This window comes from Berghia stephanieae, chromosome 12, assembly GCF_034508935.2.
Source record: "Berghia stephanieae isolate SIO BIC M18660-M18661 chromosome 12, UCSD_Bste_1.3, whole genome shotgun sequence".
NCBI lineage: Eukaryota > Metazoa > Mollusca > Gastropoda > Nudibranchia > Aeolidiidae > Berghia > Berghia stephanieae.
Window position 1 is genome coordinate 1,946,259 of NC_088371.1, and position 14,700 is coordinate 1,960,958.

At 37.2% G+C, this 14,700-nt stretch overlaps 1 protein-coding gene across 1 annotated transcript; it reads left to right on the top strand.

Annotated features, from left to right (window-relative positions):
- Positions 1 to 3,303: 3,303 nt before the first annotated feature.
- LOC144957978 (uncharacterized) lies at positions 3,304 to 9,883 on the top strand. The gene is made up of 3 exons (XM_078889539.1): positions 3,304 to 3,458; positions 3,990 to 8,720; positions 9,252 to 9,883. Exon 2 carries the CDS (start codon positions 5,540 to 5,542, stop codon positions 7,466 to 7,468), a length of 1,929 nt encoding a protein of 642 aa, XP_078745665.1. The 5' UTR covers positions 3,304 to 3,458; positions 3,990 to 5,539; the 3' UTR covers positions 7,469 to 8,720; positions 9,252 to 9,883.
- The last annotated feature ends 4,817 nt before the right edge of the window (positions 9,884 to 14,700 follow it).

A 14,700-nucleotide genomic window follows, 5' to 3' on the forward strand; every position in this document is an offset into this window, starting at 1 on the left:
TATTAACAAAACAGGATGAATGAAACACTACAGACGAATGAGATATTGTGATGGTTTATTCACCCGAACAACGCCACTATCACATTATCCCATTCGTCTGTAGTACTTCATTCATCCTGTTTTGTTGATAAAAGGGAAACCCGAAACGTCCACAGTATCTGTCTTCGTCCAATAAATTGAAGCCTACAATTCCATACTTATCGTTATTTCATACCGAACACGAAGCATCAAATAAAACGAAGGACATTCATTTCATTTCCAGCGAGGCTCCACCCTCACTAATCCCCCGTAAACCCATCCATCTTACCATCAATCCATCAATCCTTTCTCCCATTTATCTATCCATTAAATGGATGGCCACTAATCACAAGGCCACACTCACCGACTGTGACTGTCGGAGTGAGCAGCACTGATCGAGGCATGTCACTATTCTTCTCAACTCTCGTGTTAAATTCCTCTTCACCTTCAAACGAATTAGCGCCCACCAATTAGCCACTCCCACGCCTCGTTCTGAAAAAAGTCCGCGAAATTAAAGGGGAGGCAAGAGAAAATCAGCTGATCGTTAAAATAGTAACAGAAAAGTGGAGGTGCTCGGCAATGAATGCAAGAAAGACATTTAAAACGCCGTAAAAATGTTTAAAAATCACTTAATGTTATAATTACCATCCATAACAACCTGTCAAATTCACATATGTAAGATGTCAAGCCAAAATTAATAATAAAATAATAAAGAACACGATTGACCGGTGGTCCGTTGACTACACATGCATACGAGTACCAGAAATATTTTGTAAACAATGTAACACAATATAATGTGTAAGTTTCAAAGCAAATGCAACCACAAATAACATCAAAGAACAATGTGGGACTACTGTTTTAATTTCATAAAACCAAACGTATATTTTCTGCCCCCGATATTGAACGTGTAGTTAGTGTGTATCGTACAAACAACATTCGTTTAGACAGGTAGTCGGGATTCTAGCGCCAGTTTTATTTGGGCAACCAGGATTGGGATTTCACTCAATGCACTTATTATTAATATTATTATTATTATTATTATTATTATTATTATTATTATTATTATTATTATTATTATTATTATTATTATTATTATATAATAATAATAATAATAATAATAATAATAATAATAATAATAATAATAATAATAATAATAATAACAATAAATAATAATAATAATAATAATAATAATAATAATAATAATAATAATAATAATAATAATAATAATAATAATAATAATAATAATAATAATAATAATAATAATAAAATAATAAGCAGTTGAAAGGATATAGTCTTTGGTGTGTAAGTGCATATGTACAATATTTCTTATAATAAATGCTTCAAAACAAAACAAAACTAAAAAAAATAAATAAAGAATAAATGAATAAAAATATCTATTTGGGCATTTACTTACATTAATAGTCTTGAAAATCACAATCACAATCCATGAAAATTAAATATCCCAAAATCCGAAGAAGACATGAATTTAATCCAAAATCCAACACAGGAATGTATTTTAATAGGAGACAGATATCCTATTAAAACCATAGCATTACTTGCAAACAACAATACCCCACTCTGCGTTTAACGGGATTGTGGCCGTCACATTGTAAATTGTGGCCGCATTAAGGTAATCGGTGTCCTAAAGACTGACATACTGACATACAATCAATGAGAACTATAAAGAATCCATTCTAGAATTCAACTACAAACTGAAAAGCATGATAAATATCACTCTCTCAAATAATTTCCTTTGCTCAGGTTCACTCACACTCTCCTTTATTGCAAAACATTGATAAGTGAGATAAAGTTTGTATTTCAATTATAAACTTAATCACATAACCTAAATGATGGAGAATAAAAACAGCTAATTATAAAAAAAATTCACAGATCAAGTTATCTATTTGAACTCCACATATTTAGCTTAATTACTCATTGACCATATATTTTTTTAAATGGCATTGTTTCATTTAAACAAGACCATGACGCTTATGCCTGGACCGGGTATTTACAAATTCTGCTTTTGTGTTCCACTTTTCGAATCGAATTAATCTCTATCTTATCCGTTTATTTGCAAATTTTCTGAACTTTATAAATAAGACCATAACGCTTATGTCTGGACCGGTTGTTCGCAAATTCTGCCTTTGTGTTCCACTGTTCGATTAGAATTAATCTCTATTTTTTCCGTTTATTTGCAAAGTTTCTGCACTTTATAAATAAGACCATAGCGCTTATGTCTGGACCGGGCATTCGCAAATTCTGCTTTTGTGTTCCACTTTTCGAATCGAATTAATATCTAGTCTATCCGTTTTTTGCAAAGTTTCTGCATTTTATTAATAAGACCATAACGCTTATGTCTGGACGGGCATTCGCAAATTCTGCTTTTGTGTTCCACTTTTCGAATCGAATTAATCTCTATCTTATCCGTTTATTTGCAAATTTTCTGCACTTTATAAATAAGACCATAACGCTTATGTCTGGACCGGTTGTTCGCAAATTCTGCCTTTGTGTTCCACTGTTCGATTAGAATTAATCTCTATTTTTTCCGTTTATTTGCAAAGTTTCTGCACTTTATAAATAAGACCATAGCGCTTATGTCTGGACCGGGCATTCGCAAATTCTGCTTTTGTGTTCCACTTTTCGAATCGAATTAATATCTAGTCTATCCGTTTATTTGCAAAGTTTCTGCATTTTATTAATAAGACCATAACGCTTATGTCTGGACCGGGCATTCGCAAATTCTGCTTTTGTGTTCCACTTTTCGAATCGAATTAATCTCTATCTTATCCGTTTATTTGCAAATTTTCTGCACTTTATAAATAAGACCATAACGCTTATGTCTGGACCGTGTGACGAGCGATTTTCTTTCACTGCGTGTTTCTTTATCATTCGTCAGCGTCTCGGTTCAAAACCACTTCAAACCTAGTGGACGAGACATATATATTTGCCAAGGCAGATTAACACCTCAAGTAAGATAATCAAAACATGGACAGCCTTTCTCCAATAAAGCCCCAAATCTTTCTAACGGAAATTCTGGTCGTTAGGTGGGAAACATTTCCATTGTATAACGGAACACTCACTTTCAGCTTAAGGCTTATTTACCTGTTCAAATTGTCTGCCCATTGTATTCATGCCACCTGCTAATTACCTTTTCCAAACAAGTCGCCATCGTGCATCTGCCCTGAGGTCCTTGTCTCGTTCAAGAGTAGCTAAAATTACAATTAAGGTCTAGCTCTCCGGTAATTATCCGTTATTATTTCTTACCAACGCATCCGGATATCATTGGCTATCTAAAACAGGAAATTCTTCTGATTGGCTATTTTCGTTTCACAAAACCAAATTCATATCTGAATCTGATCACACACACGCTAAGAAGCCCACGAGAAAAGAGCTATCTCTCCAATTTCCAACTTGTAAAAGTTTGTCTATCTCGGCTGGAGGTAAAATGAATTATTGGTTAACATTCAAAGTTGAACGAGATATTACTGTGAATTCAATTTAATCTAGCATTAATATTATAGTTTGTGTATATATTTTAATTGTGCTATTCCATGGATGTTCGTAAGTTGGAATACCTGTACAAAACTATATCTATATGTATCTTATTTTATAGTTAACAGTTGTTTATGATCTATGTTATTATTTCATTTATATTCAATATGCATATTGCTTGAATGTCTGTACCCCACCGCCAATCGCCGGCCACATATCATAACCTCAATTATAATTAATAAAAATAAATAAAGAAATACCAGGGACACAACCCTGTTAAATTCTCATCATGTAAGATAGCTCGACTGTCAGTTGATGTTTAAACCATATACCAACTACCATTATCATGGAGTTACTGCTTCCCCTTGCCTTTGTCGGCAAATAAAGGCTATTATGATGTGTCGCTCAAGGACGATTCGGTGGCGAAAGACAAACTCGATTGGCTCTAAGACCTTGTTGTTTTAACTCTTAAATTGAAGGTCCTTGTCCTGATCCTGATTCCTGGCCATTTTCCTGGTCCTTTTCCGTGTCATTGGAGCACCCAGTTGTGCCGAATCCCTGCATCCCAGTCCTTGAACAGCGGTAAACCCCTGATGTCAGCCTAACTACAACACACTGTTGTGATGTCCAGAAAACTCTGCAAAGCAGGCGCCAACCCTGGAACTAGCTGATACATTTGCCTCAGTCAAGCAAGCCGACGGGATAAAGATAAGCCAAACGGGCTTATACCATTTTCAAATGTATTTTCCACAGACACATATGATTATATCAAAGTAACAAATAAATATATACTAGATTAGATCCACTCAATTAGAGCTATTCTTCCTGATATTAAATAAATACTTATTCTTTCTATCTTTTCCTGTAACAATCTAATTAAACTTTATGTATAGAATTGTTATTATTGCATTGGGCGTTACTATTGTCTTGACTCACTTGTTATTAATACAATTAAGTTATAAGGGACCCTAAGGCAATTCTTAATCACCCCTAGATTAAACCTGAGCCGTTTGTGATATAGGTTGAGTGGTGCAGCTGGTAACGAGAGCCATAGCGCGCGTACTAGTTCGAATCCAGACCATTGAGCTATCGGTTGGACTCGATCCCACAAATTAACACACACAACCCGCCACAAAATGGTAGGCTCGTCCGGGATTATGAATCTTTAATATAATATAATATGTGAGTCATTAATTTAGATATAATATTTAAACACCCATTCTTTACTTCTGCTACTATCTCAATTTAACAATAGCATTCTATTACATTGGGGGCTCGTAAATATATCAACCTTAAATCAAACCAATCAATAAATCATTTGATTAATTAATTACAAATATCATAGGGAAGAAATCTTATTTATTATTGAAAAGTCACTGTGGTTACATTTGAAATTGGAACATGCCCATTTTCTATATTTTCACTAATCTATAATTAGTTTACTAACACTGATTTATGATTATGATTATGACAACCATGTTATTTTAATTATGCATAATTAGGCAACGTAATTTTACAGCAGTTTACAAAACATAAATTGTTATTTTATGCCACTTTTTTTTATGCCATTGTTGCCATAACATTTTGGACCTTCAGCCGAGAGTAACCCCCCCCCCCTTTCAAAAATTAAGTTAAACATATCTTAATTAAAAATTACAGTCACTCTAACTTCAAGTTAGGCCATCTTGCAAGTTGTTGTTTACACGTGTAACGGTAAATAGTATTATCTCTCTATTGACACGAGCACGCCAAATTAAGCCCCAGGCAATAACTACTCTTTCTCAGTATTGTGCGACTGTGTGTGTCATATATTGAAATTTGGCTTAGCGAAACCTAGCTTTTCAACAGTTTGTTGTCACTTACTTCACTATCATTCATTATCTGTGCTGCAGAATTCTTCATTCATATTTAACCCTTACTGGCAAAGTTCTATTTGTTTACTTTCTGCCCTACTCTTTCTGGTTCAATTCCATCTATCGCATCATTCTCATTCACCTCCTGCAGTTGTTCAATCTGTAATTAATCAGCCATGGCTACTGGTGTTACAATTAGACGCGAGTTTATCCAGTTAGGAAAAGAATTGGGCCTTTCTGGTGAACAGTTATCTGCCTATGTCAACGAAAACGCAGAAAGGGAGATTACTAGACTTGAAGAGGAAGAGAAGCGTGTTAGAAAACAGGAGGAGGAAAAGGAGAAGCGTGTTAGACAAGAAGCCGAGGAAACGCGGAAACATGAACAGGCTTTGAAAGACAAAGATCTGGAACTGGAGAGAGAGCGTGCTCAGGCAGAAATGCAGCGCACACGCCAAAAGGAAATTGAAATATCTTTAACAAGAGACATGGCAGAAAACAGACTCTCTACCCATAGCCCCATTCCATCTAGTCAGAGCAATGGGAGCATTGATAAAGTAATGTCGTTCCCGGTAGAAACTTTCAACCCACACATTGAAGGGATTGATCAATGGTTAACGCGATTCCAGGGGTTAGCGATCTCATATGATCTTCCGGAGGACAAATGGGCACTCAAAGCGTCTCAGCATCTCAAGGGCAAAGCCTATGATGTTTACTCTCGCCTGACACAGGACAACAAAAATAACTTTCAGGAGCTAAAGTCATCCCTACTGAGACACTTTGATGTCAGCGCAGAATCATATCGTAGAAGATTCCGAACATTAAAGAAGGACAGACATGAAACATACCACCAGTTGGCAGATCACCTACAACTCAGCCTCCAACAATGGTTGAAACTATCTGGCAACCCAGACACCTATGAGGGATTAAACCAGCTTATCATGGTGGAACAGCTGAGAGATGCAATGCCCCTGGATGTCCGTCGTTTTGTCGATGAGCAAGGCGCTCATAAACTGGACGATATAGTAACGTGTGCTGACCGGTTTGCAACAGCGCAAGAAAATCACCTCACAGAAAGGAGACAACACCGGATTCAAAACCCATCCACCTCACATGAAGATAGAGCTACATCTCCACCACCATATGAAAAGAAGAATAACAATAACCAATACGAAAGAAGTAACACAACACAACACAAACAACACGTATACTGCAAGAACTGTAATATGAAGGGACATTTAACAGAGGAATGCCGTCGCGACAACAAACGTAACGGTCATCAAAGGGGAAAACCTGTCAGTGTAAATGTAGGTCGCACAGTTGGGAACCACCCACTTCATAAAACAAAAGAATCTTCGAATCACCCTCCAGTCATTGACACAGTCAAAGTAAATGGACAGAATGTGACCGTTCTCTACGACACGGGATTAGACTATCACGCGGTCGTAGCACGAGACTTGGTTCGGCCGGACCAATTCACAGGCGAGATTATCGAGATTCAATGCGCCACTACAGACAGCCCATCTCTGCAACTTCCGATAGCTAATATCGAAATAACCTCTCCATACGTAGTAGGAACTATACCTGCAGGAGTGCTAGATGCACCTACTCACCCTCTCATCCTTGGATGCAAATACGTATTTCTCGGAACACCCAAACACCCATTTCACGCCTGTCACATAAGGACAAGAGCACAGGATCAACGGAATATGCCGCCGTTATCACAAAATCCTGGACCAAAGGAAATGAGGAAGGCACAGACCGAGGACACGACTCTCTCACGCTACTTCGCCAAAGTGACGGAAGCTAGTGACAAGAATAGAAAGGGAGAATTCATAATACAACAAGAGTTGTTATACAGAGTCTCTGGCAAAAAACGCCATCAGCTCGTCGTCCCCTCTACGCATCGCCGACAGATTCTAGACATGGGACACAACATACCTTTCAAAGGACATGTGGGAATCGCTGCCACAACGGAGCGCATCTCAGCCCACTATTTCTGGCCTGGTATTTCGGATGACATCAAGAGCCATATAAAGTCATGTCAAAAATGCCAATGGAACCCAGATCAAAAAAAACACAGCTCCAGTAACCTTAGGTTCGATTAGGACTGTAAACACTCCCGTTCAATACACGGGCGCAAACATCATGAGACATTATTCACGCACAAAGAGACGGAATCAAAATGATCTCAAGCGATGGAATCAAGAGGATACATGTAAATGGACTCACAAGGTTTCACGAAATTGGAGTCAGAACGATACCAGGAAACGCAGCAAAAATGTTTCACACAATCTGGATCAAAATGAGGCCAAGAAACGGAATCCATATGTATCAAAGATATGGAATCAACATGATACCAAGATAAGAAATCAAAATGATGCCAAGATAAGGAATCATAATGTTGCCAAGCAACGAAATCAGAGAGGAACAATAACTCCTGAACTTAAAAATGTTGGACAAACCAGGAACGCTTCACACTGCGAGGACGATTTCTACGCTATAAAAAGGACGCTGATGTCACAACCCGTGCTGCGCTTACCTGACCCCAACACACCTTACATTACGAGGACTGCCGCAAGCAAAATAGGAATAGCCTCTACTTTGCTATAACCTGACCTCAATGACCCACCATTCGTTCATCTCTTATTCGATGACGTCACAACATAACTGTACCTCCAGTACTATCTTATTGTCCACGTTTCTCAGATGATTTTAAACTAGACTTAATTTTCATCTCACAAGGAGATTTTTCAAGAGGGGGAGAATGTGACGAGCGATTTTCTTTCACTGCGTGTTTCTTTATCATTCGTCAGCGTCTCGGTTCAAAACCACTTCAAACCTAGTGGACGAGACATATATATTTGCCAAGGCAGATTAACACCTCAAGTAAGATAATCAAAACATGGACAGCCTTTCTCCAATAAAGCCCCAAATCTTTCTAACGGAAATTCTGGTCGTTAGGTGGGAAACATTTCCATTGTATAACGGAACACTCACTTTCAGCTTAAGGCTTATTTACCTGTTCAAATTGTCTGCCCATTGTATTCATGCCACCTGCTAATTACCTTTTCCAAACAAGTCGCCATCGTGCATCTGCCCTGAGGTCCTTGTCTCGTTCAAGAGTAGCTAAAATTACAATTAAGGTCTAGCTCTCCTGTAATTATCCGTTATTATTTCTTACCAACGCATCTGGATATCATTGGCTATCTAAAACAGGAAATTCTTCTGATTGGCTATTTTCGTTTCACAAAACCAAATTCATATCTGAATCTGATCACACACACGCTAAGAAGCCCACGAGAAAAGAGCTATCTCTCCAATTTCCAACTTGTAAAAGTTTGTCTATCTCGGCTGGAGGTAAAATGAATTATTGGTTAACATTCAAAGTTGAACGAGATATTACTGTGAATTCAATTTAATCTAGCATTAATATTATAGTTTGTGTATATATTTTAATTGTGCTATTCCATGGATGTTCGTAAGTTGGAATACCTGTACAAAACTATATCTATATGTATCTTATTTTATAGTTAACAGTTGTTTATGATCTATGTTATTATTTCATTTATATTCAATATGCATATTGCTTGAATGTCTGTACCCCACCGCCAATCGCCGGCCACATATCATAACCTCAATTATAATTAATAAAAATAAATAAAGAAATACCAGGGACACAACCCTGTTAAATTCTCATCATGTAAGATAGCTCGACTGTCAGTTGATGTTTAAACCATATACCAACTACCATTATCATGGAGTTACTGCTTCCCCTTGCCTTTGTCGGCAAATAAAGGCTATTATGATGTGTCGCTCAAGGACGATTCGGTGGCGAAAGACAAACTCGATTGGCTCTAAGACCTTGTTGTTTTAACTCTTAAATTGAAGGTCCTTGTCCTGATCCTGATTCCTGGCCATTTTCCTGGTCCTTTTCCGTGTCATTGGAGCACCCAGTTGTGCCGAATCCCTGCATCCCAGTCCTTGAACAGCGGTAAACCCCTGATGTCAGCCTAACTACAACACACTGTTGTGATGTCCAGAAAACTCTGCAAAGCAGGCGCCAACCCTGGAACTAGCTGATACATTTGCCTCAGTCAAGCAAGCCGACGGGATAAAGATAAGCCAAACGGGCTTGTACCATTTTCAAATGTATTTTCCACAGACACATATGATTATATCAAAGTAACAAATAAATATATACTAGATTAGATCCACTCAATTAGAGCTATTCTTCCTGATATTAAATAAATACTTATTCTTTCTATCTTTTCCTGTAACAATCTAATTAAACTTTATGTATAGAATTGTTATTATTGCATTGGGCGTTACTATTGTCTTGACTCACTTGTTATTAATACAATTAAGTTATAAGGGACCCTAAGGCAATTCTTAATCACCCCTAGATTAAACCTGAGCCGTTTGTGATATAGGTTGAGTGGTGCAGCTGGTAACGAGAGCCATAGCGCGCGTACTAGTTCGAATCCAGACCATTGAGCTATCGGTTGGACTCGATCCCACAAATTAACACACACAACCCGCCACAGACCGGTTGTTCGCAAATTCTGCCTTTGTGTTCCACTGTTCGATTAGAATTAATCTCTATTTTTTCCGTTTATTTGCAAAGTTTCTGCACTTTATAAATAAGACCATAGCGCTTATGTCTGGACCGGGCATTCGCAAATTCTGCTTTTGTGTTCCACTTTTCGAATCGAATTAATATCTAGTCTATCCGTTTATTTGCAAAGTTTCTGCATTTTATTAATAAGACCATAACGCTTATGTCTGGACCGGGCATTCGCAAATTCTGCTTTAGTGTTCCACTTTTCGAATCGAATTAATCTCTATTTTATCCGTTTATTTGCAAAGTTTCTAGATTTTATAAATAAGACCATAACGCTTATGTCTGGACCGGTTGTTCGCAAATTCTGCCTTTGTGTTCCACTGTTCGATTAGAATTAATCTGTTTTTTTTCCGTTTATTTGCAAAGTTTCTGCACTTTATAAATAAGACCATAGCGCTTATGTCTGGACTGGGCATTCGCAAATTCTGCTTTTGTGTTCCACTTTTCGAATCGAAATAACATCTAGTCTATCCGTTTATTTGCAAAGTTTCCGCACTTTATAAATAAGACCATAGCGCTTATGTCTGGACCGGGCATTCGCAAATTCTGCTTTTGTGTTCCACTTTTCGAATCGAATGAATCTCTATCTTATCCGTTTATTTGCAAAGTTTCTGCACTTTATAAATAAGACCATAACGCTTATGTCTGGACCGGGCATTCGCAAATTCTGCTTTTGTGTTCCACTTTTCGAATCGAATGAATCTCTATCTTATCCGTTTATTTGCAAAGTTTCTGCACTTTATAAATAAGACCATAACGCTTATGTCTGGACCGGGCATTCGCAAATTCTGCTTTTGTGTTCCACTTTTCGAATCGAATGAATCTCTATCTTGTCCGTTTATTTTCAAAGTTTCTAGATTTTATAAATAAGACCATAACACTTATGTCTGGACCGGGCATTCGCAAATTCTGCTTTTGTGTTCCACTTTTCGAATCGAATTAATCTCTATTTTATCCGTTTATTTGCAAAGATTCTGCACTTTATAAATAAGACCATGACGCTTATGTCTGGACCGGGTATTCGCAAATTCTCCTTTTGTGTTCCACTTTTCGAATCGAATTAATATCTAGTCTATCGGTTTATTTGCAAAGTTTCTGCATTTTATAAATAATAATAATTGTTCAAAATTTTACCTTACACCCGATATTACAAGTACAAGTGAGCCAGGTGAAGAAGATTGTCAAACAGTGTGACAGATGAAATAGGAAGAGAGAGAGAGAGAGGGAGGGAGAGAGAGAGAGAGAGAGAGAGAGAGAGAGAGAGAGAGAGAGAGAGAGAGAGAGAGGGCAAGAGAGAGAGAGAGAGAGGGTAAGAGAGAGAGAGAGATATTCGTTTTTTGTTCAAAATCTCTCTCTCTCTCTATCTCTCATTGCACAAGGTTGTGCTATTTACTACTATTTATCAAGAACAGCCAAGCTGGCAACCCAGTCTCTGTATAAACTAAGCAAGATGGCAACAGGGACCTCGCTCCTTATCCAATGCCGAAGCTTTAGTTTGAGTCAAACGGTTTTGTTAAAAAAAAAACACCCAAAATAAGTTCGTGTCGTAAGTGATGGAAGTTGAAGTCGGCTTATTATAAAATCATTTTTATGGTCTGTTTGGATTACCCTTTTTAAATAGAAAAAGTGAATATAACATAAACTTGAAGAATAGGCAAGCTAAATGAAATTTAAATTGACTGATTAAATGAATACGTGAGGCAGAGTTGCGAACGACTACTGGGTTCCGACATTCCGATCCCAGTGTCATTCATGTTCACCGTACCGTGTTACTGTCTACACACTACACGGCATTGTTAGTGACTGGTCATGCCTGTTTTGTTTGTATGTTTCTTTTAATATGGGTCAATTTACAAAGAATAATAATAGAAATGTTCAAAACAAAAACTAGATTCACTATTACGTGCCTGTAATGAAGTGCTTTCCACAAACCGTGAGCGAGAATGATGGTGGAGGTAATGGCAACCATGTGGGTTTGTTATTGTTTCCTACCTCCGTCAACCCGCGCATCCAGTTGCGCACCCACGCTGATTCTAACCAATAGATGAACGTATCTGACAGACAGGGTAATTCCATACAATAGAAACGTTCTACTAGCACAAGCGCACCATTATTATGCAGCACGTATATTTATAGATAGTATGCGCTTGACTAAGAAGCACACAACATTGTCATCCGGAAGTATAACGGACCAACACGTAAAACTATGTGTAACCTTGAACGTTTATTGTGTGGTTAATACAGAATTACTTGTAAATGCGGATGGCAAAAAATAATAAGAAAGACTCGAGTGACGTCAACTTCGTTCTATCTATACGTGTCAAACATGAAATGTGCATACGTTAATTGAAAAACTAAAGATACATTTTAAATTGTACGCTTCAATTTAGTAGACGAAGAAAGATACTGTAGACGTTTCGGATTTCCCCTTTATCAACAAAACAGGATGAATGAAACACTACAGACGAATGAGATAATATGTGATAATGGCGTTGTTAAGGTGAATAAACAAAAACATTGATGGGGCAGGAAATAGTTATTAAATGCTCCATTGTAAGGAAGCACGAATTAAAATAGAACAACTTTTTCCCTTCGAGTTTCAAGCAGCAACATTTTCACAATTTAATTGAGGTTACCCGAGAATAGGGAAGAAAAGTGCCATGTTGAAAAACAAAAAAAAAACAACAAGTTCCTTTCTCGTTGGAAGTGTAAAACCAGTCTTCCGGAGGACTGAATACATACCTTATGTAAATGATCTTCTGGTGTCAGAGTGATGACATCTTATTCTCTAGTCTAAATATAGAATCCTGGTCGTCAACAAAGATCATCCATCCTCGCTCTTTTACGTCCTGTAATCCTAAGAATCTGTCTATAGATCCTGCTACTGAAATACTGAAATAGTTGTGTCACCTTATGATTCAATGTGTAATCTATTCATTGTAATAAGTCCTCCGAAGGACTGGTTACCTACACACTTCCAAGGAGTTTGGAACCGGAAGAGTAGAAGGTGTGACGTCACGCGATTGGAACAAGATTTCTTTTCTTTCACATCACACGTTTTGTTCTCTCTTCCAGACATGCCTACTTGAAATTTTAAAATTCGTAATTTTTAGGAAATAAAAAGATTCAGTAGCTATATTTAACTTTATAGATCAACAATTGACCGTCACAAGGATTGAATAACACTTCAAAATCCTTAACATTATCTAGTCTGGCATCAACTTTCATTTTCAATAAGTTTTAATGACTTAGAAATGCTCTTAAAGTTCTGAAATTAAAGGTGGAATTTCGTAATTTTACGATTTTTTCTTAGTAGTGGACAAGTCTGCCGTCCAGTTTGGCAATGCCCGATTAACTCACTCAACCCTAACACCGACTATATCCGTAGTTAACTCACTCAACCCTAACACCGACTATATCCGTAGGATACCCCGGGTTACTTGTACTCCATACCTATTTATTACAGTTTTATGAGACAATTTATAGTCGTAGTATCAACGCTAATGTTTTTAGTTTTTGCGTGTTAATCATAGTTGAATAAATCTATCAATGTCCATGCTCATTTTTAATATATTTTTTCCAATATTGAAAAGTGGCAAAAAACTCTAGGATTGAGTGAGTTAAACTACATATCGATAGTATGCGCTTGGCTTAGAAACTCAAAACATTGTCATCCGGAAGTATAATGGACCAACACACAAAACTCTGTGTGACCATGAACTTTTATAAGTATGGATAATTCAGTTAAGTGAGAATTACTCATAAACGTAGACGGCAAAAAAAAAACAAAACAAAAAACAAAAAAAAAAAAAAACAAAAGAACAATAACAAAGACCTGAGTAACGTCAACTTCGTTCTATCTATTTGATATACCAGTTTTTATTAGATACGCCATTTTGTACCAGCGAATTGTATTGATAACAGCTTGTCCAATTAACCCAAGGCCCTCTATATAGCACTATATAGAGGGCCTTGATTAACCCCATCCTTACCGAGGACGTCAAAAGTTGGTCTCCGCATAGCAGTCCGTGCGCATGCGTGACCTATCTGTGCCCCCGTGTTCTATCAAGGCCAATCGTAGATGCACGATTAGGGTTAATGACCTGACATGTCGTCATTTATAACTGGTCGGCCCAATAAATGAACGGGATGCACATACAGCACGGCGATGCGATGAAATTATGGCTGAGTAGATAAATTACCAATTAATTAAATAATGATTGCTGGGAGATTGGTAATAATGAATCTATTTATCAATGGATTGTTGGTGTTTGATGTCGACTTCCGTTGCATGTTCTATGATGTGTCAAGATTTCACACTGTGGAATGTCAAAACAGAAAGGTTTACGTGTTATTATGTATAAAATCAGTATGTTATTATTATTATTGTAGGTATAGATAGAACGAAGTTGACGTCACTCAGGTCTTTGTTATTGTTTTTTACCATCCATGTTTATGAGTAATTCTCACTAAACTGTATTCACCCGACTATTAACTTTCAAGGTTACACATAGTTTTGGTCCGTTATATTTCCGGATGGCAATGTTGTGAGATTCATAGCCAAGCGCATACTATCTATATCATATCCCAAACATATTATTGTTTCGCTTCCTCCTCTCTTTGTGAATGCCGACTCAACTTTTCAATCAGTAATTGTGTTGTAGTGAAGCAGACACAGACAAATGAATTTAAAAGTAACGTGAAATAGCAGTCGTT